Source organism: Saccopteryx leptura, chromosome 3 (assembly GCF_036850995.1).
Source record: "Saccopteryx leptura isolate mSacLep1 chromosome 3, mSacLep1_pri_phased_curated, whole genome shotgun sequence".
In the NCBI taxonomy this organism is placed as follows: Eukaryota; Metazoa; Chordata; class Mammalia; order Chiroptera; family Emballonuridae; genus Saccopteryx; species Saccopteryx leptura.
The window spans coordinates 54,878,887-54,904,283 of NC_089505.1; the positions used below are offsets into that span (position 1 = coordinate 54,878,887).

Genomic DNA, 25,397 nt, shown 5'->3' on the forward strand with positions numbered 1-25,397 from the left:
TGTTGTGATAATTCAGTAGGTTTCTGTGTAAGGTCCCAACTTGAATCCCTAACACCTTTAAAGAATGCCTTTTGAGCTGATGCTTGAGTGCTCACTGAGGAAGAAGCTATGCTAATCTGTCCTTGAGGAGTCTGCCTTGGTTATCTGAGATGAGGAAAATTCGCAATTAACACTTCATGTAGTCCTATAGAAAGCTTTAGTACTACTAATATCTCTTAATTTACTAATTTTTAAAATATATAGCTTTTCACTGCTTACAACCTCATGCTCCCAGTTCCTATAAAAGGATAAAAGGAATTTACTGGAGTTTCTTTGTTTTAAATCAGAAAGTCAGGGCTCTTTAATAATGAAAATACTTTTAACCTCTTTATATAAATGAACTCCTTTGTGCTGTATAATACTACTGTTTAATGATCATTGAAAAAAATTTTGATGGTACAGATTAATGCAGTATATAACATGATGACCAGTCTATTTAACTAGCTTTTAATTTAATGTTCAAGTTATTTTAAGGAAAAAGGAATGGTTGTCAGTAAAATAGAAGAGATTCACTTCTTTTGTTGTTCAGAGAAGCATCCTTTAGAAATTAACTTTTTTATAAAAAAATTTCAATTCCATGCTTTGTATAGAAGAAATTATTATTGCTCTCAATGTACCTCCCCTAGGCAACACAGGGATGGGCACATGCCCGTTTATCCTGATACTGTGTATGTCAATTGCCGTGACATGGCTCTGTACAATATTGTGTATGTCTGTACGATATTGTGTATGTCAGTTGCCATGACATGGCAGATGTACAGCTGCCATGGATAAAATTGTGTCCTCTGCCTGAAAACTATTATGCTAAGTAAAATAAGCCAGGCAGAGAAAGAAAAATATCATATGACCTCACTCATTTGAGGAATCCAATGAACAATGTGAACTGAGGAGCGGGATAGGATCAAAGGGACCAGAGGGAAAGCGGACAGAGGGAAAGGGGATGAGAGGAAGAGAAAGAGATTGGTGAAATTATATACACATAACACAGCGTTATAGAGAGCAGGAAAGCAAATCCTGGAGGGAAAGGAGGAGGACGTTGAGGGGAGAGGGCAAGGGAGATGTTGAGGGGAACACGCGGGGGGGGGGGGGTGTACTCGGTAAGACACCTGAATCTATGTAAACAAAATAAATTAAAATCAATTAAAAAAAATTGCGTCCTCTGTACTTCCCTGAAAAATGTCAACTACAGAAACCGAAAACCTATTCAATTTTGTTTTCCCAATATACTGATATTTCACATATTTGTAATTATGGATTATTTATGTAGACTCTGCTTTGTGCGTAAAAGGATTCGAGGCAATTTTGTGATGGCGTCAAACCAGGATTAAGGAGGGCAGTATATGTTATTTCTTAAAAAAAATTCAGTGTGTGAACTTTCTGAAAGCCAACAGTTGGAGTAACATTTTTAAACAGTAAATTAAAAATGGCATAATTAAGAACACTTACTTGAAAGTCTAGAAAGTATTATATGTTTTGTATTTCGATGCCTTACTATGTTGGTGTGTGACTCCTCAGTATGTTACTTCATTTCTCTGCCCCTCCGCTAATTTAAGGGTTCCCTCAGATTTTCAAATGATAAGGTGAACAGTCAGAATGGAACTTACATTCTTGAAAAGATAAAGCTTCAGAGAATGTATAGAGTACATGAGTTCAGAGAAAGAAAGGCCGCAAGAATGGGTTCATTAGCAGGGCCCGTGTATACAGGGTGCAGACTAACCCCTGCACTTCAGGGACTGTGTGGGGGTGAATGGGCCTGAATTCCAGCTCAGTCTCTGGAACAGGAGTGTTTCCCTTTTTGTAATTGAACTACCGAGAGGGGACGTCCCTTTTCAATTTGCACAAAGAAGTCTGAATGTGGTATTGCTGCCTCTTCACCAGGTTTAGGTTTCGTCTCAGTTGCCAGCACCGATCATTTGGGGGTGACTGGCTCTCTGCATCCTGTGAGATATCTATGGGTAGTGGAGGGAGGAGTGGTGGCATGTATTTGTTGACTCTAAGTATTGAAATTTAATGGTTTAGAATTCAGACGTGAATATTAAAATATATTGTGGTGTTTGAAATGAAGGCTTAGGAATCAGGCTGAGTAGAAATTCCAAGTTTTCGCTTAGAGTTTTGTGACTTTGGACAACTTCCTTAATTCCTCTAAGCCTCTGTTCCTTATTTAGAAAATAGAAATAATCATAGTTTGTGCCTCCTAAGATTGTTGTAAGAAGTAAATGTGTTTAAAGTACTTAGAACAGTCTGACCTGTGGTGGCGCAGTGGATAAAGCGTCGACCTGGAAATACTGAGGTCGCCGGTTCAAAACCCTGGGCTTGCCTGGTCAAGGCACATATGGGAGTTGATGCTTCCAGCTCCTCCCCCCTTCTCTTTCTCTGTCTCTTTTCTCTCCCTCTCTCTGTCTCTCCCTCTCCTCTCTAAAATGAATAAAAAAAAAGTTAAAGTACTTAGAACATAGCAAGTACTCAGATGCTTTCATTGCAGTGATTGTTGTTTTTCATAGTACCTGCATATCTCATGGTGTGTCATATCCTAGTGTCAACTGTAAGGGAGAAAACAAATCTTTTTCCTCTATCTGTTTTAGGTTTCCTGGCTGAAACACTGTAAATTAGACTGGCCAAAGACCGATTAACAGGAGAAAAACAAACAAAGGTTTATTAACATATGTGTTGCACATGTGTACCTTGGAGCCCCCAGCGACAACCCAAAGGGATGGTTAGAATTTGGGCTTATATACCAACTTAGACTAATCAAAGAAAAGGCATTTGGGGCTTCTGGGTGGAGGAGACAAGTTATGGGAAGGTGACCAGGAACAGTATGATAAACAAGAATTGTATAGTAAAGTTGGCCTTACAGAGATTTAAGTAGTGCCTTCTCTACTGGTGAGAGTTAAGAGTCCTCTTCTTCCTTTTACATGACAGGAAGACATTTTTACAAATGAATATTTCCTTTATAAATATTTATAAGACACAAACTTGTGCCCTGCTTTCAGAGTTTTCCTGCATCTGCTGGTTCTCAATGGCCTTTAGCTCAAAATAATCCATATGCCAGACAGGCTTACTTTTTTTTTTAATTGAATTTTTTGGAGTCACATTAGTTAATAAAATTATGTAGATTTTAGGGGTACAATTCTATAATACCTCATCTGTATATTATATTGTGTGTTGACCACCCCAAGTCAAGTCACCATTTATTCCCCCTTACCCTCTCCTACCTCCCCCCATCCCTAGGCTTATTTGGGGGTGTCATGTTCTGGTACTCTTCACAGCCTATTCAGTTTCTCCTATCCATTGGATTTTATTTGCAGTTCCACCTTTCTCCTGAATATTGTAGTGGCCTCCCTTCCTGTGTCTCCATTCCCAGTTGAGAGCTATCATATTAGATGGCCCTGAAGGGGTATAATATACAGCTATCCGTTGAAATTAAGGGGGATAAGAGTGAGGTTGATTACTACAGGATAGAAAATATTCTTGTGGAGTAATTGGTAGGGCATCTGTAAGGATTGTTTTTGTGGCCCTGAGATTAGAATTGAATTGAGTTCCTTTATTAAAATTTTAGAATTTTCTAAAATAATGTTCGACAACCAGAATTCAGAATAGAGAAAGTAAATGGAGCCAGTCCAGGATTAGAAATGTCTGTATGTGGAATGTAAAGAGGGCTAGGATTCTAGAAGAGTAAGACTGAAATGGCTGACCATAGTTCCAGGATCTGAAGCCAGGTGCTTGAACCTGGACAAGAGGGTAAATTGAGAAGAACGTGGAGAGGTTAAAGCAAAGTGAGGATAAAGAATAGGTTTATCGAAGAAGGGAGAATAAATTGTGCTAGATTCATAAAAGGAATGAACTTGAGCTAATGTTAAGAGAAATAAGTTAAAGGACTAGCACGTTTGTAAAAAATTTTAAAGTGTGTAAAAGAGTTCTGTTTTTTCCCCTAGACTTTACTTAAAGCCTCTTTATGAGTATTTAAGACAAAATTTCCACCAGCATGTTTCTCTGGAATCCTAACTCGCAGTAGATGAAAAAGAGCGTGTGAAAATAAGTTACCCTATTAGATGCAACAAATAACCCATTGTGAAGATAGGACACAGAATTACTGAGTTTGACACAGAAAGGGATAAGATAGCATATGGATTTAGGTAAAATTAATGCCGGATAAATGGTTTTCTGCCTCAATAGCACTACGAGTTACCTCCAACTAAGGCAGAATTTGATAACTGATATTCATGCTTAAGAGGTTACACCATTAAAAATCAATTTAGCCTGACCCAGCGGTGGCGCAGTGGATGGAGTGTCAGACTGGGGTAGGGAGGACCCAGGTTCGAGACCCTGAGGTCGCCAGCTTGAGTGTGAGCTCATCTGGTTTGAGCAGAAGTTCACCAGCTTGGACCCAAGGTCGCTGGCTTGAGCAAGGGGTTACTCAGTTTGCTGTAGCCCCACAGTCAAGGCACATATGAGAAAGCAATCAATGAACTAAAGTGCCACAACGAAAAACTAACAATTGATGCTTCTCATCTCTCTTCGTTCTTGTCTGTCTGTTCCTGTCTTTACCTCTCTCTGTATCTGTAAAAAAAAAAAAATATATATATATATATATCAATTTAAATTTTATTTGGTATATTGTTTTTATAAAGAGAGGAAACTGTGTGATTAGGATTTTCATGAAAATGGTTATATAAATTTTTGTAAACTAAAGGTAAGTTTTATGTACGTGGAAAATTCTCTTATGTAAACTACTTCAAGCTTGTTTGACTAAACAGTGTGAAACAGAAGATGATAGCTTGAGAGAGAAATGACTATATGTGATTGTTGCTTGAGGTATTTTAATATACTTTTTTGGGTTTTTTTTTGACAGATTGTTTAATGAACAAAAGTGAAGAATTATCAAATAGCACATTAAACTTCCTCAATCAATTTAATAACACCTTGACCTGCTTTGAGCATCACCTCCAGGTATTTTATATATGATACTTGAAAATAAGATGCTTTACAAATGAATATTAAATTCCAACTTTTATGGCATTAATTGCTGATATTTATCTATACACACAATATAGAGAAGTAAGTGGACCTGGATGTCTGCTTAGTTCTTCCATTACTAGTCCTCAGGCAAATCATGAAAACTTTAGTTTTCTTTTTTGTGCGGTGGGGATAGTAAGATCTACCTGGCCCACCTTCAAGTATTTTGTGGTGAGGATCCAATAAGATAGTGAGCATGATCACATTAACTGAGGCGATTGTTTAACTAAAACATAATGTTCTTTAGTCTGACAGTAATTTATCTTGATTTTGTTTATGTAACAAGGTATTTTGCGATGCTGTATGATTATGTCTGTCTATAGGAAGCTTACTCTTTACGTCAGTATTTGCTTATATATACTTTACCTGCTTTTAAAGGCAATGTTTAGTTAGTAGCTTTGAATATTAAATTACAATATAGGCCCTGGCTGGTTTTCTCAGTGGATAGAGCATCAGCCGGGCATGCAGACGTCCTGGGTTCAATCAGGGCACTACATGAAAAACTCCCATCTGCTTCTCTTCTCTTCCCTTCCCTTTCCCCCTCCCCCTTCTGTCTCTCTTTCCCTCCCAAAGGAGCCAGTAGCTCCTTTGGTCTGAGCATTGGCCCCTGGCACTGATGATAGCTGGATTGGTCTGAGCATCGAACTCAGGAACTGAGGATAGCTCCATTAATTTGAGCATCGGCCCCAGATGGGGGTTATCAGGGGGATCCCAGTAAGGGTGCATGAAGGAATCTGTCTTTATCTCCCATCTTCTCACTTAAACAAAAGAATATATATATAATATATATAAGGTAGTCTTCAAGAAACCTGCCTTAGTGGTTTTTTGTTTCTCACCTCTGATCTGTAAATGTTGGTATTGGAACTTTCCAGGTGGTAGTCAAGGGTGAAATTAGAACTCTGATAAAATCATAGTTTTGAAACTTGTTTAACAAGTAAGTAATCCCTACAAATAGATGTGAACACGTTTAGGATATAGATATGTGTGCTTTTCTTTTTATTACAAGAAAGGAATTATAAATTTCCCTCACAATAATAGAAACTCTTAGCTATGCATTTCCCAAACTGTGTTCTACAAGATGTTAATAGATGGCCCATGTACTGATGAGGTTGGGGAATGCTTTACTACAGGACTTCAGAATCCTAAGAATCCTAGTAGACTAATTTATGTTGTAAAACTCTAAAAGGTAATTTTTTAATATACTGTTTATCAATCCTATCTGCCCAGAAACTCTTTGGTTTAAGACATTAGTATTCTGATGAATGTATTTTAGGGAAATTAGCATTTTTCCTGGGGTGGAAGTTGCAAATATTTTTCCTAGTCTGTTGGCTTTTTATTGTGCTTTTCTTTTTGTTGTAAAGAAATTTTAATTTTTATGTTGTTAGAGTTACCAAAAAAATTGTAATGGCTTGCAGATTTTGTATCACACTAGAAGGCCTTTTCCCACTTTGACATTTTTTAAATTTCTCTTTTGATTTCTTTTAGTACTTTTGTAGTTTTTATTGCTATGTCAAAATATATGTGCATTTAAAATTTTTATATAAATGGCTAAATTACGCTCCCCCATCGAGGGTCTGTGCTCAGTTTTTGGCTGAACACATTTTGCTAAATGCACAAATGTTCTGTGAACAACTATCAATGGGCTATTTCTTGTGGCAGAACTAAATAAAGGAAGTCTTAGTTTCTCTATCAAATAGGTAGTGAGGGTAACATTGTAGAGACTACATAATTTTAAATCCTCTTAATTTTTCTTTTTCTGTTATTCCAATATTCCTTCCTCCTTCCCTCTTCTCTCACTCCTTTCTTCCCTCCCTCCCTCCTTCCTTCTTTCCCTCCCTCCTTCCTTTCTTTCTTCCCTTCCTCCTTTCTTCCCTTCTTCCTTCCTTCCCTCCCTCCCTCCTTCCTTCCCTCCCTCCTTCCTTCCCTCCCTCCTTCTTCTTTCTCTCCCTCCTTCCTTTCTTTCTTCCCTCCCTCCCTCCCTCCCTCCCTCCCTCCCTCCCTTCCTTCCTTCCTTCTCTTTCCTTCTCTTTCCTTCCACCCTCTATCCTTCCATCCTCCTTCCTCTGCCCTCTCTCCCTCCCTGCCTCTTTCCTTCCCTCCTTCCTTCCTTCCTTCCTCTCCCCCCCTCCTTCTTCCCTCCCTGCCTTCCTTCTTTCTTCCTTGTGGATTTATTGAGACTCCACAGAGGGCAAAACACTGAGTGAGATAGACTCCCAGGTTCTGCATCCTGAATGTGGGGCTAGGGGTTTTTGTGGCTTGGGGACACAAAAGTTGCTGTGGTTAACCAATCAGGGTATAGGTTAGCAAGCTTCTCCTCTTTTTGGAACATAGATGTCTGGGCATATGTCAGTAAAGTGAAGCACTCTGGGATTGTATAGCACTTATTATGGGATGCAGGAAGGGACTTTGCTAGCCAGGTATTGAATTTGTGATTAGTGGCTTGGCTTTAGATCTCATGTCTGCCGGTCGCTTGTCTCATGGTCTTTCCTCATATCCTAGACACCAGGCTGGCCTCAAGTTGGGCCCCACAACTCTCCTCTGGTCCATACCTTTGCTTCCTTCAGATTAGAGCTCTGCTCTAGCCTCAAAGACCACCCTGCCTCCTGCTTTAACATGCCATTTCTCCAGACTACAAGGTGTAGAATAAAGTGAACCGGACTGTTTAGAAAACTTATTCTTGGAAAGACAGCTGTCAGTCTTGAAAGTGGAAGAGACTGAGAACCACTAACATAGTATTTTATATCCATTACCTTCACTTTAGGTTATATAATTCTTTGCTGTTACTCCCTTTTTGTTGAGTAGAAGGGCCTGGGTTACAAGCTTGGGGGTAAGAGGGTTATGTGGGGATATAGTTTTAGTGCCTTTTCCTTTCCCATTAATAAAGTCCTCTCTGTTGGAGTCAGTACAGGCAAGGGCATATTTTATTTATTTGATAAAAGTAGGATAGATAGGAGCAAATATAAAATAACAAGAGAATTTAGGAAATGCTTGGTGTTTAGGTATCAGTAATTTGGCAGATATGTTGGCGTTATCCTCACTTAACAGTGGCTAGTGCAGTGGTTTTCAAAATTGAGGGGCAACTGGAAATGCCAGATATTTTGCTATGTGCTTATATACCAGATTTCTAATCCTTGGGACTTATAATGCAGGTCGTGTAGTCCTATTTTGTAGATGGTAAAACTGAGGCTCAAAGTGGTTTAGCAACCTGCCTAACATCATAACTCAGCACTTGAACATACTATGTTGTTTCCTGTTTTCTAAGAGGACAAATAGTATACACTTAAGAGATGTAATGTTTATTGTCAGTATTACCTGTGCCTTTGACATTTTAGGAGAGCATGCAGAGTTTTCTACAGTTAAGAAATTATTCAGAAGTATGCAAAAACTGTCGCGACGCATACAAAACTCTGAGTAGTATGTACAATGAAATGCAAAAAATGAATGAACATGAGAATAAGGCTGAACCTGGAACACATTTATGCATTGATGTGGAAGATGCAGTAAGTACTTTGCTTCTAATATGATACATATTTTGCATTGGTGTTGAATGTGCCTTCAGTATTATTACCCCTTTCAGAAGTATATTGGAATCTTCATATGCTGTCTGCAACCACAAATAACTAGTTGTAAACTACTAAAGTTGTAGACTATCCCAATCTTTCAAACTAAAATGAAAATTAATCAGGTCTTCATAAGTGAATTGATAATTTGGTACATTTTGTTTTTTAAGTTTGGTAATGTGTGTCATTTTCTGAGATGTGGGCTTTATTGTATGTCTACCTTTCAGTTTCTCATTCATGTGTTGCTAATTCAAGAAGTCTCTAAGTTCTGTTCTCATGTGTTTTTGAAGCCATTCCTCAATGACTTCCTATCCCATTGCTTTATTTCTTTATATCTGTTATCTGAAATTTTTTATTTACTTATTTATAGTCTGTCTTCCCTCACTAAAATATAAGCCACATGAGTATAAGGATATCATCCCCTTTTTTTGTTCACTGTTCAGTATTTAGAACAGTGCCTGGCATATTTAGGCCCTTAGTAATATGTATTGAGTGAAGATCAACAGAAAAGCTTTTTTCTCTATTATACAGCCTGTCTTTTCATGAGGCACCACGAGATGGCAATCATGTCTTTTATAGAAATAGGCATTAGAAGAGAGTGAGAAATGATTGGCTAAAAGTAGAGAGAACTCAAGGTCAAAATTGATAAACTTAATGGTTGAGAATGATGAGTGTAAATTATTTTAGCAGCTCAGAGTTAACTACAGTGGATCAACAGTATTCAGGATGGCAAAAGGCACTTAAAATAGACACACCATGGGGATTTTTGTTTGTTTTATACTGCTTTATTCCCAGTGTCAGGAAGAGTACCTGACTTCTCCTAGGCTCTCAATAAGTAATAAACATATATTTTGAAAATAATAGTCTTTTTCATTGTTTTTAAAAGAAAAATAATATTGGCTCTGTGACATAAATGGGATTACATAGAAAATCAATATGACCAACTAATTTAGAACATGCTTCTTGCCATAAGCAAAATGTGCAGTAAACATACAGTTTACCATTTGTAAACAAAATACAGGCAAGAACAGTGTTCTGCATAAATTTGATAGTTTCCTTATATTAGCCTGTTTGACAGGAAACCAAGAGCTCACTGAAAGTGAGGTACAGCTGCCCCTAACTTGTATCTATTTTATGCTGCGAAACAAGATGTTAATGTTATCTAATAAAGTCTCTATGACTCATTGAGTATCATGTACTTAAAAATTATTTGCTATATATATGATCTTTCATAATATCTCTGATAAAATATTAAACATTTCATAGAAAAGCCCTATAAAGTTGACATTTTTCTTGTCATCTAAAAATACTGCAGGAAGCTTAGAGATTACATCTGTAACATGAAAAAAATTTTTGTTTGTTTTAGTGAGTCTTTCCCCTCCAGTTTTATTAAGAAATAATGGTCAAAATTGTAATATAAAGTGTGTAATATGATTTGATATATGTATACATTGTGAAAGGATTCCTGCAGTCAAGTTAATTAACACATCCATCACATCATATCGTTAAGCCTTAAAATCTTTTTTAATGAATAAAGCATGGTTTAACTATGTTCTTTTTTTTAAGTTTATTTATTTAGAAAATTAACTTTAATAAGGTGACATTGATCAATAAGAGTACATAGGTTTCAGGTGAACATTTCTGTAGCATTTGAACTATTTATTATGTTGTATACCCATCACCCAGAGTCAAATCATTTTCTGTCACTTTTTGACACCCTCTTTACATCCTTTGCCTCCCCTTCCCCTTCCCCATCCTCCTCTACCACATTCCTATCCCCCTGGTAACCACCTCACTTATATCTATTTCCGTAAGTCTCAGTTTTATATCCCACCGATGTGTGAAATCATACAGTTCTTAGCTTTTTTTGATATACTTATTTTACTCAGTATAATGTTCTCAAGGTCCATCTATGTTGTCATAAATGGCACTGTGTCATCATTTCTTATGGCTGGTAGCATTCCATTGTATATATGTACCACATCTTCTTTATCCAATCCTCTATTGAGACACACATTGGTTGTTTCCATGTCTTGGCCACTGTGAACAATACTGCGATGAACATGGGGATGCATGTGCCTTTACATATCAATCTTTTTGAGTTTTGGGGGTAGATACCCACTAGAGGGATTGCTGGGTCATATGGTAATTATATTCTTAATTTTTTGAGGAACCACCATACTTTCTTCCATATTTTTCAATTGGAGAACCTCTAGTCTTGTACCATTGCAAAGACCCCTTCTGGTGTTAAGATTTCTTAACAGCATAATAATTGCTCTAATCTTTAACCTCAATTTATGAGGTGGCATGCCAGAAGGCGGGACTATTTGAATGCCGTGGCAACTTCACCCCATTGGCTAGTACAGTTACGCAAGCAACCAATAAGCTATCGGTGACAAACAGACACTTAAGCCGCATATAATAAAGAAGTGTTATGTCTTCTTGATACAATGCCCCCTTTATCATTATGAAATGTCCATCTTTGTCTCTGGTTACCTTTGTTGTCTTGAAGTCAGTATTGTCAGATATGAGTATGGCTACACCTGTTTTTCTTTGGATATTACTTGCTTGGAGGATCTTTTTCCAACCTTTCACTTTGAATTTACTTTTGTCCTTGTAGCTTAGATGTGTCTCTTGAAGGCAGCATATGGTTGGGTTTTGCTTTTTGACCCAACCTGCTACTCTGTGCTTCTTTATTGGTTAGTTCAGTCCATTTACATTTAGAGTAATTATTGACACGTGAGGATTTCCTATAGCCATTTTTTGTTTTGCTTTCTGGTAGCTCTCTGTCTAGTTTTGTTCTTTTTTGTTTCTGTCAGTTGTTTTTCTTTGGTGGTCTTCCATACTTCTTTCCACTATTTCTTTGTTTTTAAAGCTGTGTGTTTCAGTAGTGGCTTTTTTGTGGATGGTTACCATTAGGTTAAGAAAAAAATGTTCATATGTACAAGAGTCCTTTGTCTTATGAGTGCTTCTGCACTATCCTCCTTTGCTACTGCAGATCTTTATCCTCTCTCCTTTTATGTTTTTGTTGTCACAGATTATTCTTATTTATTGTGACTTTGTTGGAGCATTTACTTGTAGATTTGATTCGTTTTGTTCTTTGTGTCTGGTAAAATAACCCCCTTGAGTATTTCCTGCAGTGGGGGTTTTCTGGTGATAAATTCCTTCAGCTTATATATGTGTGTAAAAATGTTTATTTCTCCTTCATATTTGAAGGATAACTTTGATGAATATGCTGTAGTATTCTTGGCTGGTAATTTCTCTTTTTCAGTACTTTGGATGTTTGGGTCCATTCTCTTGGATTGTAGAGTTTCTGCTGAGAAGTCTGATGATTACCTTATGGGCTTCCTTTACATATTATATATGTTCTTTTCCCTAGCTGCCCTGAGGATTCTTTCTTTGTCATTGATTTTTGGCATTTTATTATGACAATTTTACTATTATGTGCCTTGGAGTAAGTCTGTTTGGGTGTGGTAACTCAGTGTTCTTTTTGTTTCTTGGTTTTGAGGCTTTAACTCTTTCCATAGGCTTGGGAAATTCTCATTAATTATTTGTTTGAATAAGCTTTCCATTCCTTTCTCCTTCTCTTCTTCTGAGATACCCATTACTCTTATATTGCTCTTTCTGATGGAGCCAGACAATCCTTGTAGAGCTCACTCAGTTTTTTTAATTCGTGAGTCTCTCTCCTTTTCTCTCTGTAGCATCTCTAGTTGCCTGTCTTTGATGTCACTGATTCTTTCCTCTATCTGGCTTGTTCTGTTAGCTAAACTTGCTACTCCATCTTCAAGTGATGCATTGAGTTCTTTATCTCTGTTTTTAAAGTTTCAATCTTTTTGATGAGGTATTCCTTTAGTTTAGTAACTTGTTTTTTGAGCTCATTAAGTCGCCTATTGGTGTCCTCTCACATCTCATTAAGTATTTTCAAAACTTCAATTTTGAATTCTCTATCATTTAACTCCAAGGTTTCTGTGTGATAGAGATTGTTTTCTGGAGATTATTTATTTTCTTTCTGAAATATGTCTCTGTCATGTGTAGCCAGATATTAGATTTCTTCTTTCTATTTTTATTTTATTTTTAATTTTTTTACAGAGGCAGAGATAAGGACAGAGAGAGATGAGAAGCATCAATCATTAGTTTCTCATTGCGCGTTGCGACTTTCTAGTCATTCACTGATTGCCCTCTCATATGTGCCCTGACCGCGGGCCCCCAGCAGACCGAGCAACCCCTTCCTGAAGCCAGCAACCTTGGGTCCAAGCTGGCGAGCTTTCCGCTCAAGCCAGATAAGCCCGCGCTCAAGCTGGAGACCTCGGGGTCCCGAACCTGGGTCCTTCCACATCCCAGTCCGATGCTCCATCCACTGCGCTACCACCTGGTCAGGCAGATTTCTTCTTTCTAGATGGCATTTGAGAGTGGTACTGTTAAGAACTCTAACAAAAAAAAATTTGAATAATTAAAAAGTAGATACAATCAAAAATATAAAAACTTAACAAATTATGACAAGAAGAAAAACCACAGGAAAAAAGATCAAAAGCAAACAAAAAAATTGAAAACAAAATACCCACAAAAAAAGAATAAAAATTAAAGAAAACAAAATTCAAAAATGAAAAGAAAAAAGTGGAAAAAAGGAAAAATACATTTCGATTTTGAGAGGTTTCTTCCAGTAGATGTTGCTGAATTACAACTTTTAGCTCTGTGAAGTTCCTGGGCTATCTTCTGCTGAGATGTTGCTGTCACAAAAATGTAGGTAGGGTCACAGTTGTCTTGGTTGGTGGGGCATGTTGTGAGGGCTTTCCAACTTGAGCCTTTCGGCTTTGGCTTTCCAGCTTTAGCTTTCCAGCTTTACGGCTCTAGCAATGGCAATCTCAGGCTTCAGGGCACTCCTTCCATGTTTCAACAGACCTGGGGACCAGATGTGGAGCACCTCTGTTCTTCAGGGGAGAGAATGGCTCTGGAGAGCTTGGTGTGGGGCTTGCCTGTGCCACTCTCGGTACCACGAGATGAGGGAGGCAGGATCTGGGAGGCTGGGGGAGGGGGCTGCACTTTAGTTTTCTGACTCTTTTGAGTGAGGGCTGCAGGTAGACTGTGGGAACACTGACTATGACCCCTCACTCTGGCCACTTTGGTTTAGCTCCCCCTCGGCCTCACAGCTTCTCCCAGCAGAAGGAGACCCAGTCACTCCAAGTTTCCCTCTCCATATGCCTCAGACTAAATCCAGAGATCCTGAGCTTCCATCCTCCCTTTAGTGCAGCAGAGAGAAAAAACCTAACCCATTCACTCCAGGTTTGTTTCCTCTTCAAAGTTCACTGAGGAAGCGTTTATCTTCCGCCCTCCTTTTCACCCCATCCCACTTTTAGTTAATTCGGTGCATGGATCTTTCAGGCACATCTGTGAGCCCAGCTGGGGTTCCTTTGCTGCATTATAGTTGTTCAATTTGTTGAAATCAAAGGGAGAGATCAGAAGTATCTCTCAAGTCACCATTACCTGACCTGTATATACAGTTCATTGTGGTTGAGCCAAAAGGGCAAAGATTGATTCCAAATACTAAGACAGGGAAACCTGATCTGGTTCTGAAGGAATTGACTCAAACATGGACAGTCAACTATGTTCTTATTGATACAGTTTCTCTGTTTAAACTCGATGAAAGGTTAATATTTGAATAGTATTATGAATTTAGAATATGACATTTTGTATGTATGTAAAATTATACCATGACAAATTGTAAACCACCTTATTTGTTGGCAGAAGAAATTGTTTTCAGCTATCCATAGATATTTTTACAGTGTGTATTTAGTCTAAATTCTGAGTGCCTGTTTAGTTATTAACAAAATTATTGTGTAAAGTGAAAATAAATTAAATATAAAATAGAGTAATATTATTTGTTATTGTTCCAGATGAACATTACTCGAAAACTTTGGAGTCGAACTTTCAACTGTTCGGTCCCTTGCAGTGACACTGTGCCCGTAATTGCTGTTTCTGTGTTCATTCTTTTTCTGCCTGTTGTCTTCTACCTTAGCAGCTTTCTTCACTCGGAACAAAAGAAACGCAAACTCATTCTGCGTAAGTGTCTTTTTACAATTGTTCATGTATATAGATAAAAACTTGTGTTTTAAAAATGTAGGCCTGTTTAGAAATAATATATGCTCTGAGAACTCAAAGTATAGCTTAAGACAGTTCTCTACTTCAAATTTTAAAGTTATGCTTACTGATGAAAGATATGTAAGAAGTTTACAAGTATAGATAATTGAAAGTCAACATACAGTACCTTTCAGTTGCTTTAATTGAGAAAGCTTGATTCCCTGGAATATGGTAGCAACAGCAGAGGAATAAGCAACATAGGTTTATAGACCTGAAATGCCACAGTAGGGAGATAGAGACAGCTCGTAGGCCCATTGGAGCCATGCAGAAGCACCTAAAAGTTCTGTAGGCAAGGAGAAACTGTAGCTTACACAGTTTATGAGCAAATTGAAACTGCAGTTGCAAGAACATTACTGACATACAACATGACTTCTATACAAATTAATTCCTTTGTTCCCATCAAATAGAGCAGAGCAGAAAAAAGCAGTAACCAGAAGACGCTCATCTAGTATCAGAATGAAAGTATGAGCTTATCTTTTAGTAATTTTAGTATTTATTTATTTATTTATTTATTTATTTATTTTACAGAGACAGAGAGAGAGTCAGAGAGAAGGATAGATAGGGACAGACAGACAGGAACAGAGAGAAATGAGAAGCATCAGTCATTAGTTTTTCATTGTGACACCTTAGTTGTTCATTGATTGCTTTCTCATATGTGCCTTGACCATGGGCCTTCAGCAGACCAAGTAATCCCTTTCTTAAGCCAGTGACCTTGAGTCCAAGCTGGTGGGCTTCGCTCAAACCAGATGAGCCCACGCTCAAGCTGGCTTCCTCAGGGTCTCAAACCTGGGTCCTCCGCATCCCAGTCCAACACTCTGTCCACTGTGCCACCACCTGGTCATGCAGTAATTTTAGTTTTTAAAAATATGCTTTTTATAAAGAAAATAGGGGTTTTTTTTCTCTTTTCAAATATTATTTCTACTCTTGAAACCTATGACATAATAATTCTTTCACCTGTAAATTTCTTTCTAGCACTTCATGGTTTTTCTAACTTTATTTCTAATATATCTAACTTAAATGAAAAGGTAACTTGTAGATCAGTTTGAATGCAATGTGTAATGTCTTATCCCCTTAGAAAGCTAGCCACTAGAGGGAAGAGTATTTCATGGGTGTACTAAGGAAAGCTTTTTGAAGATTGCCAGCATTCTGTAAATCTGTAATATCTCAGTCCTAAAAACACTGATTTAGAATAATAAAATATTGCAAGCAGGGACCTCTCTGTTGAGAAACTATTTTTCAGGGCTTGGTGTGCTTTTAAAGTTTAGCATCTTATTTGCCATGCAAATCTGTTTAACTCTACAAAATTATTTTCTGCTTCTGATTAGGGTTGTTTGTTTTTACAGTCAAAACTCTATTATCTGTCTGTTTGTGCAAGCCACAAACCTTGTTCTCTTCTAATTTCTTAAATTTTTTTAATTGCCCATTTCCTTCCCAACCTCTTTTCAATTCATCAGCAAATACTGCCAACTCTACCTCCAAAAATATATCTTAAACTGTCTTTCATTACCTTTACTGGGAATACCCTCGGCCATCATCCTGTCCTGTCTGCATTAATGCAGGAGTCTCTTGTATTTCTGCTTCCATTTCTTGACCCACTACAACCCTGTCTTCATATAGTGACTAACGTACTTTTTTAAACACAAATTTTACTGTGCTCCTCTCCAACTTGAAACCCTTTTTGTGTTCCTAGATAAAATCCAAACTTATTTCCAAGGTCTGCTCTCCAAGCTGCATGTGACCCACCCCCCCGTCTCCCTTTCTGTTGCACTCACTCCTCTCCTTGCTCACGAGGGAGGCTGCGTGAGACAGCCTGGCCTTCTTTCTGTGCCTCCCAAATGCTCATTCACACAGTCCCTTTCCAGGGCTCTTGTACTGTCCTCCCCACTTTCCTTGACTAGTGCCTTGTCATCCAGGTCTTAGGCCCAAGGTTACTTACTCAAAGAGACATCTTTTGACCCTCCCCCCAACTTAAGTATACACCCTTCTTTTTTTTTTTTTTGTATTTTTCTGAAGCTGGAAACAGGGAGAGAGAGTCAGACAGACTCCTGCATGCACCCAACTGGGATCCACCCAGCATGCCCACCAGGGGGCGACACTCTGCCCACCAGGGGGCGATGCTCTGCCCCTCCATGGCATTGCTTTGTTGCAACCAGATCCACTCTAGCGCCTGGGGCAGAGGCCAAGGAGCCATCCCCAGCGCCCGGGCCATCTTTGCTCCAATGGAGCCTTGGCTGTGGGAGGGGAAGAGAAAGACAGAGAGGAAGGAGAGGGGGAGGGGTGGAGAAGCAGATGGGTGCTTCTCCTGTGTGCCCTGGCCAGGAATTGAACCTGGGACTTCTGCACGCCAGGCCGACGCTCTACCACTGAGCCAACCGGCCAGGGCTACACCCTTCTTTTAATTCTTCTGTAATATCTTTCTTATAATGGTATTTAATCACTTTTTAAATTAGTTCTAAATTTATTTGCTACCTTATTTGTTTGTCTCCCTTGACTCAACTGTAAGCCCCATCAGAACAAGGATTTTGTTTGTTTTGTTCACCATTATATCACCAGCATCTAGAAAGTTCCTGGCCCATAGTAGGTACTCAAAAATACTTGTTGAGTAAAACCATTATACTTAACATTAACATTTCCTAAAGTGTGTTTCTCAAAATACCAGTCCTGTAAATTATTTTTTGTGAGCTTCATGATATAGCTGAAAATAAGTTAAAGACTCTGAGATTACATTTCCAAAATCTCATATGAGAACTTCTGCATAATAACTATTAATGTTACACAGAAGCATTGTTTATTAATTAAATTATAAATTTAAGGAAATGCTAGTGTAAGCAAACAGTTCTTGTGCTGTTACCTCATGGACATTGTAATTTTCTTTTCTTTATTTTATATGTCCCCATTCATCAAGTCCTCTGGTAGCAATTAGGGGTTAAAAAAAGAAACAAACCACAATATAGCAAGTCCTCAAATAACTTTGTTATTTCATTATAACATTGATGAGATGCCTCAGGAACTCAACTCTTCTTTGTGCAATTAACCTATGGTAGTAGACTTGGTTTTGTTATACTTCACTTCTGTTAAAGTCACAGAACCTACCAGTGAGGTTAAGTGAGAGCCTTCTGGACATTCCCTCAACACACTGATCATAATCCAACTATTACAACAAATGCAGTAGAGGTATATACAGTGTAGTCAGACCACAGAGGAGGATAAGATTAACTGCGTTATGGGTGTCAAAGTCACCATTAGATGAACCCTGGGGTAAAAATTTAAAGGATGTAGGGACTTATCAGTGAATAAGAAGGCAAAGAAATTATAGGTATAAGTACTCATTGGTACTACTGATTAGTTTTATAAATTTGGTAATTAGTTAGTAGAAACTAGATTACTTCTAGTCATTTCAAACAATGTAATTGGGGTGGGGGGACCTTTTGAGTTAATTTGCCTTCCAAATCCACTGAAGACTTAAGTAGACTTTTAGCTTGGACTAAAGTAATGCACTGGTCTAGGAAGTCATGCTATCATCTTGCTCTTAGAGTGATGGTCAGGGGAGACCCTAACAGAACCCTGGTTCTCATCCTTGACCATATATCAGAGTTGTCTGCTGAACTTAAAGACAAACAAACAAAAAACCCAGACCCCTAGATCCCAATGCAAACCTAAATCCTAACCTCTCCTCTAGTGTTGAGAACTTCTGAAGTAAGTAGGTTTCTCCTTAGCCAGTGTAAGATACTTTTATCATGGCACGGTTGTTTTCCACTTCTGGAACATGAGAACATTTGTGTTAACTATAAGTACAAAACATATTACCAGGCAAACAGCCATGATTTTCCTCATTAACTCTAATGATTCAGTCCCATTAGCATCATGATCAAAATTGATTGAACATATTTTATTAGCAGCTGTATATATTTGTGTATGTATTTGTGCATAAGTAATATACAACTCACTTTTCTTTGTAAGCCACTTAAATTTTTTTTTTTTTTTTTTTTTTTTTTCATTTTTTCTGAAGCTGGAAACAGGGAGAGACAGTCAGACAGACTCCCGCATGCACCCGACCGGGATCCACCCGGCACGCCCACCAGGGGCGGTGCTCTGCCCCCCAGGGGGCGATGCTCTGCCCATCCTGGGCGTCGCCATATTGCGACCAGAGCCACTCTAGCGCCTGAGGCAGAGGCCACAGAGCCATGCCCAGCGCCCGGACCATCTTTGCTCCAATGGAGCCTCGGCTGCGGGAGGGGAAGAGAGAGACAGAGAGGAAAGCGCGGCGGAGGGGTGGAGAAGCAAATGGGCGCTTCTCCTATGTGCCCTGGCCGGGAATCGAACCCGGGTCCTCCGCACGCTAGGCCGACGCTCTACCGCTGAGCCAACCGGCCAGGGCTTAAATTTTTTAACATTACTTTTTCCACTGAATTTAAAATAAAATTTATTGAATTTGTTAGGGTGATATTGATTAATAAAGTCATCTAAGGTTCCAAGTGTACAATTCTTTAATATATCATATGTATATTGTACCGTGTGTTCACCACCCCAAGTCAAGTCTCCTCCTGTCCCCATTTATCCCCCCTTTACTCTCTTCCACCTCACCCCCCTTCCCTCTGGTAATCAGCATACTGTTGTTTGCGTCTATGAACTGAATTCTTTTAAGAGAAATTGAGATTTGTATTTCTAACACAGACTTTTGGATGTGTCATTTTATTATATCTTATAGCACCTCCATTTTTTAAAATACTATTACCTATATCACATATTTAAGATTGTGATGTTCAATATGATATAAATTATGTCTTTTTTACTTGCTACTGCATCTAATAAAGTCCTATGCAGCTTCTAGCAAAGTTATGTTTTTTTAAGATTGGTGGAGAAAAATAGGTTTTAATTCTTAGAAGATTGAATACCCTGATTCAAATACAGAATGAATAAATTAATACTATAGTTCTTTTTTGAATACTATAGTTTACATAAAAATAATGAATACTCATGTTTAGAGAATTAAGTTTAACTTAAAATCTAATACTTTTGATTTATATAGCCAAGCGTCTCAAGTCCAGCACCAGCTTTGCAAACGTTCAAGAAAATTCAAACTGAAACCTACAAAATGGAGAATTAACATCATATCCCATGGATGAATGGTGGAAGATACAACTCGGTCCAAAAGAACATAAAGTTCTTAAGAAACTCAAGGACTTCAGATTTATTTTTAAATAAGAATTTTCAATTTTTTGTTCCTTCTCCACCCCCTTTTTACGGGTTTGGATATTTTTAATTTACAGACATAGCAATGTTGTGTATTTTAACGTGTATTTGTTACAATAACAAAAGATGCAAGAACAATCTTTGTTTTATTTTGTAGGCATATTATTACTATTTGAGACTTATAGTATTTCCGTATTAACATATTATCTCAAGTAGCAAAAGTTTTGAAAAAGAATTATACTTGCCAAAAAGTAGCAGATCCAAAGGTCAATTTAAATTACCATTGCAGTATTATTGTTACATACATATTTAATATGTCATATGTTATAAATAATAAGTAATTCAATCTCTAGTTTCCTTAAAGTCATTTTTGAAACCACTAATTATAAACCTCCCTAACAATTTTTAGAAGTGGAAAGGCACATTACATTTCTCTTTGTAAAAAGATTTATGGTAACTGGTTTCTTACTAGACTTTTATAAATAGCATTTTACACCTTATTTTTGCCTTTATTTCTTTCATAAGTAATTCGATATTATTGGACTGCTTCATTATATTCAGGGCAAGATGGATTCTTTTTATACCATGGATTTGCAGTGTGAATTACATTCAGTTATTTGACAATTTATAATTTATTACTACTTTAAATCAAATGTAGCATTATCACACTGTATTTAAATTGTGACTTTTTAAAGTGGAGATTTTGTCTTAGGATATATAAAGATTTTTGGAGCAGAGATAAAGGAGGAGTAAGAAAAGCTGAAGGCTCAGAAAGCAGACAGAGACCTGAGGGGATGCTACTGGTAAACGGTTCGTGCGGCAGGCATGAGTCAGAATGAGAGCCTGAGTGGGTTAAGATGATGCTCACTTTTATCTAAATTATTTAAATCAGATAAAAGTGATATGATTGGTATGAAGTCAAATATTTCAGAAAACATTCTATGTGGAATATTTGTATCTTTTTTTTTTTTAAAAGCTTCATTTCAGAATTGTTTACAGTTTTTTTTCCCTCAGGTTTTTAGTTGTTAGGTATTTTCTTTGTTAATTCCTTCTTACTTTCTTGATGGAATAGGATTTGTAGTAAACGTTTAGAAACAAGAGTTTGTTTAAATGTTAAAAGAATTTGAATGCCTTCATGTACTGTAAAATACTCTATAGAGAGACAACGAAGTGTTTTTATTTATTTTTAATCTTGCCATTTGGGCAGAGTGAGAGGAAAGGCTCATCCTTGGATATGTAACATATCCACAAGCTGTTACAATTTTTCTAGTCTGCTTTGATCCATTAAAAATGTGCTGGGGTTTGTTCTGTTGTTACTGTTCCCACTACTGATACTAATAGCACTATTATGATCTGAAGCATATAGTTGAGGGCCATTGAGAGCAGTCTTTCATTAATGCAGATAAAATCAGTTTACATGTGCAAAGGTACAAAATGGCATATTTGATTCTGTAAGCAGTGACTCTGAGCACTTTTGAATATTATGTATTTGTAAAAATCATTGCTTTTGGAAATGTTTGCTAATAAGCACTTTAAAAAAGAAAAGGCAGCCTTTATTATTTTTCTGGTTGAGTCATTGCTCTTTAGAAGTAGCATCAGCAATAGCTTTCAAAAATAAGCATTAAGTACTACACTCAAGTGTGTGAATATTTCATTTTTTATTCGTTTTGAAAAATTCTTCGCATAGTTCTGAATTCTTAGACACATAGCATATGTGTATACAAGAACATTTTTAGTTTTTTTGACACTTTGAAATAAAAGAAGTAGCTTAAGGAAATTGCAGTGTCATATTTAATTTTTAAATAATTTTTAAAACTTTAGCTATAATTAAATATCATGTTTTGTTTTTTCAGGTTGTTGGATTTAAATATCTACTTTATAGGTACCATCTATCTTATAATTTTGCTGCAAATAAAAATGTACTTTTGGATTTTGTTGTTCGATTCAGAGGTAGAAATAGCATCAGCTGTCGTATAAAGTATAACTTTAAATCACTGCATAACACCAGGGTTTATTCATTACCACTTGGTAAATGTTACTTCTGATGGGACCAGTATTCGTAATGTTTCATGGATGGGCTCTACTATTTTTTTTTACCGCAATGTACTCCTAAAAAAATGAAATGTTTTCCCAAAATGATGTTGTAGCTGGGTTGCATTTTCAACCAAAGACTTGACATCAGATAAGTAATAGACATCACCAGCAGTGAATTGTGAAAGCAAGAATATACTAATAACCTATGCAACATTTTAAAATGGAAAAAAACTATGTTCCAAGTATATATTCTTAGGTTTTATTTCTTTAACCCTGCCAGTAAGTCTCCTTTTAGGGCTTGCAACAAATGACTAATCACAAAGGAATGTCTGAGGTCACAAGCCAAAATGTCTTGGCAAACTTCCATAAAAGACCCTCCTTGGTCCAGCAGCCAATGGGCTAATGCCCCACCACCCTTCCCACTGCCCCTCCCCAAAAACCCTTAAAACCCAGTCTCAGGCTGTGCCTGGTATGTGACTCCCCTTGCTAGTCAGCTCGGCAGGGTTTCTTTCTTCCTTTCTGTAAAGCCTGTTACTCTGGTCTTTTCGGACTCCCATGGATTCCAACATTTGGTGCTGAAACCCGGGACGGTACTAACTGCCTGGACGATCCCTCTTTGCCATCCAAACTTACAACCAGGGAAGCAATGGGCAGCGCCAGCTCATCCAGGCCTTACTCCCTGATTTTGTTTGGACATGTAATTGTAGATTGATTGGCCAGCAATCTGACCCTGTCCCAAACCCCTGCCGGACCAGAAAGGTAAGGTGTTTTCCCCTCCCCTTCCCCGGGTGGCCTCCAAATTTCTCTCTGAAAACACCCCTTCCTGGTCAGATGGTTTTGACTTTGGACTCCATATCTATGAGTGGTCTTCCTCTACTCCTTTATGGACTTCTACGAAAGTCTAGGCACACCTAGCCAGGCCCCTCTCCTACGTCCCGGGATCTCAGCCTTGGGGTGACGACCTTCTGTCTGAGACTCTCTTTCTACGGAGATTTTCTCCTCCTGGAACTGTGACTGAAGGCAGGGACGCCCCCTTCTCTCACCAGTCTCCTCTACTATGGGCTCCTTTCAGTCCAAACCAAACAGCCAGGCTCCCCTCGGAACATGGGCTCCTCCCAATCTCAGGCCTCAGAGACTAATCCTCTACTCCTTTGGGACTACTCCTTTGGGACTCCTCTACTCCTTCGGGACTCACCCTACTCTCTGAGGTTCACAGTTTGGGAGGTTTCTACTCTGAGTGGCTAGCTTCTACGGACTTCCTCGAAAGTCTAGATGCCTAGCCAGGTTGCTTTCTACTACTATTACAATATCCTAAAAGATCTTGACAATTTCTGCCACCAGACGGGGAGGGCATCAGAAATTCCTTACGTGAAGGCTTTCTTCTCCCTTTGTTCCTGTCCTTAATTTCCGTACCGCCTATTCTACACGCAGGCCATTTTTTGGCCAGAGAAATCTCACCTAAAACCTCTGCTCCTAATCTTCCCTTCTCTGCAGACTCCCAACTCTCTTCCCCTCCTGCCTGACCCCCGGGGGCACCCCTCTCTCAGGACCTATCTCTGGTCCCTCTGCAGATCTCTTCCACATAAGTCTCTTCTCTCTAAAAGCCCCCTCTCCTCTCTTCACTAAATTCTGTTTCTCATTCATTTGAAAATACCAGTCTCTCTTTCTCCTCCCATGCTGGCCAGGGGCCCCTCCCTTCTCCACTGTGTTCTTAAACCCCTCCTCCCTCCTTACAGATGGGCGGATCTATCTCTGTTTCTTTTTTGACTCATTCTCCCCTCCCCACCGGCTCCAGCAGCAGTGCCTGTCTGTACTTCGCCCCAATCCCCCTCCCCACAGACAACTATGCCTTTCTCCCCCTCACTCCCTACCCTATCCTCAGAGCTCTAAACCTTTTTGACTCCTCTGACCACATGGCGCCACTACCAGAACTTTAATCTCCTCCTCCTCCTCCTGCAAATTCTGACCCTCCTTCTTTCCATCCAGCTGTTCACGCTGTCCATCTGTCTGCTTCCTCTCTTCCTCCCCTCTACACTGACAACTCCCTGACATCTCGAAAAGCTTAAAAAAAAACCCAAAAGTTGTCTGTTAATCTGTGTAAGTAATCTGTTTTGTCTCTTTGTGTCTGTTTCTAAGGCCTTAAACCAATAATTACTCGCCTCTTAAATCAAAGCTTACTCATCCCCATGGACTCTCCCTGCAATACCCCCATTCTTCCTGTTCGAAAACCTTCAGGGGCTTATCGCCTCGTACAAACCTTACACCTAATCAATGAGGCGGTAGTTCCCCTCCATCCAGTAGTCCCTAATCTCTACAAGTTACTGTCATACGTTCTCTCAAACTCCACTCACTTCACAATCCTAGACCTTAAAAATGCCTTCTTTACCATTCCTCTACACCAGTGTTTTTCAACCAGTGTGCCGCGGCACACTAGTGTGCCGTGAGACATGATCAGGTGTGCCGTGGGGAAATTAAACATGGGACCCCAAACTACAGCCCGTGTGCCGGATACGGCCCGCGGAGACTATTTATCCGGCCCGCCGCCAACCACCTCCATCCGAACATAAACATTCCCCTCACAATCCCTCCAGCTATCAGTGACAGGAAGAGTGAAGGCAGAGGGAATGTTCACTGACCAATCACCTTCTAGGATTCATCCCGACCACTAGCGATGAACCAATAGTAGGCCGCCTCTCATCCACACCCAGGAAGGTCCCCGCTCAGGCTGCCATGCACTTGTCATTGTGTGGCTGCAGCGAGTAGTTAAAGCTGCTACTCCTCCCCATGGTCCAGATTTCTAATCCTGGTCAGGACTGGAGGTAAATGTTGCCACCACTGGATGAAGCCTCAGCCTCAGCTGGTTATGTCTACCCTGATGGTGTATATAGATATTTGACCTTTTTCTTTTTAAAAGAGGCCCCCGCAGAGGGTGATATACAATGCATCACAATGTTATCTAACTTTAAAGCTCAAGTTTGCTGATCTTCCTTTGGACAGTTTTTGGTTATCTGTTGCCAAGGAGTTCCCCATTCTGGCCAACAAAGCTATTTTGACATTGCTCCCGTTTTCAACCACACATCTATGTGAGCTGAGCTTCTCAAGCTTGACTGCAATAAAAAGTAAAACCAGAGAGAGACTGAGAACTGTTGAGGAAGAGCTTCGTGTGTGTCTTTCTACCATTCCTGCCAGGATATCCCTTTTGTGTTCATTGAAACAGGCCCAGGTTTCACACTGAGTATAAATACATTTAGAAACTATATTATTAACTATATGTATAATATGTACTGTGTTAGAGTGTCATTTTGTGTCATTTTGGTAGGTGGTGTGCCCCAGGATTTTGTAAATGTAAAAAATGTGCCGTGGCTCAAAAAAGGTTGAAAATCACTGCTCTACACCCTGACTCTTACTTTCTGTTTGTTTGGG

General features: G+C 38.8%; 1 protein-coding gene across 1 annotated transcript in view; it reads left to right on the forward strand.

The window, feature by feature from the left end:
* OSTM1 (osteoclastogenesis associated transmembrane protein 1) overlaps positions 1-21,931 on the forward strand; it is a 44,243-nt gene extending 22,312 nt beyond the window's left edge. The window contains exons 3-6 of the mRNA XM_066373533.1: positions 4,889-4,986; positions 8,385-8,552; positions 14,504-14,669; positions 19,777-21,931. Of these exons, the coding sequence (XP_066229630.1) occupies positions 4,889-4,986; positions 8,385-8,552; positions 14,504-14,669; positions 19,777-19,832 (488 nt within the window). The 3' untranslated portion in view covers positions 19,833-21,931. The remainder of the gene's footprint in view (positions 1-4,888; positions 4,987-8,384; positions 8,553-14,503; positions 14,670-19,776) is intronic.
* Positions 21,932-25,397: the final 3,466 nt, after the last annotated feature.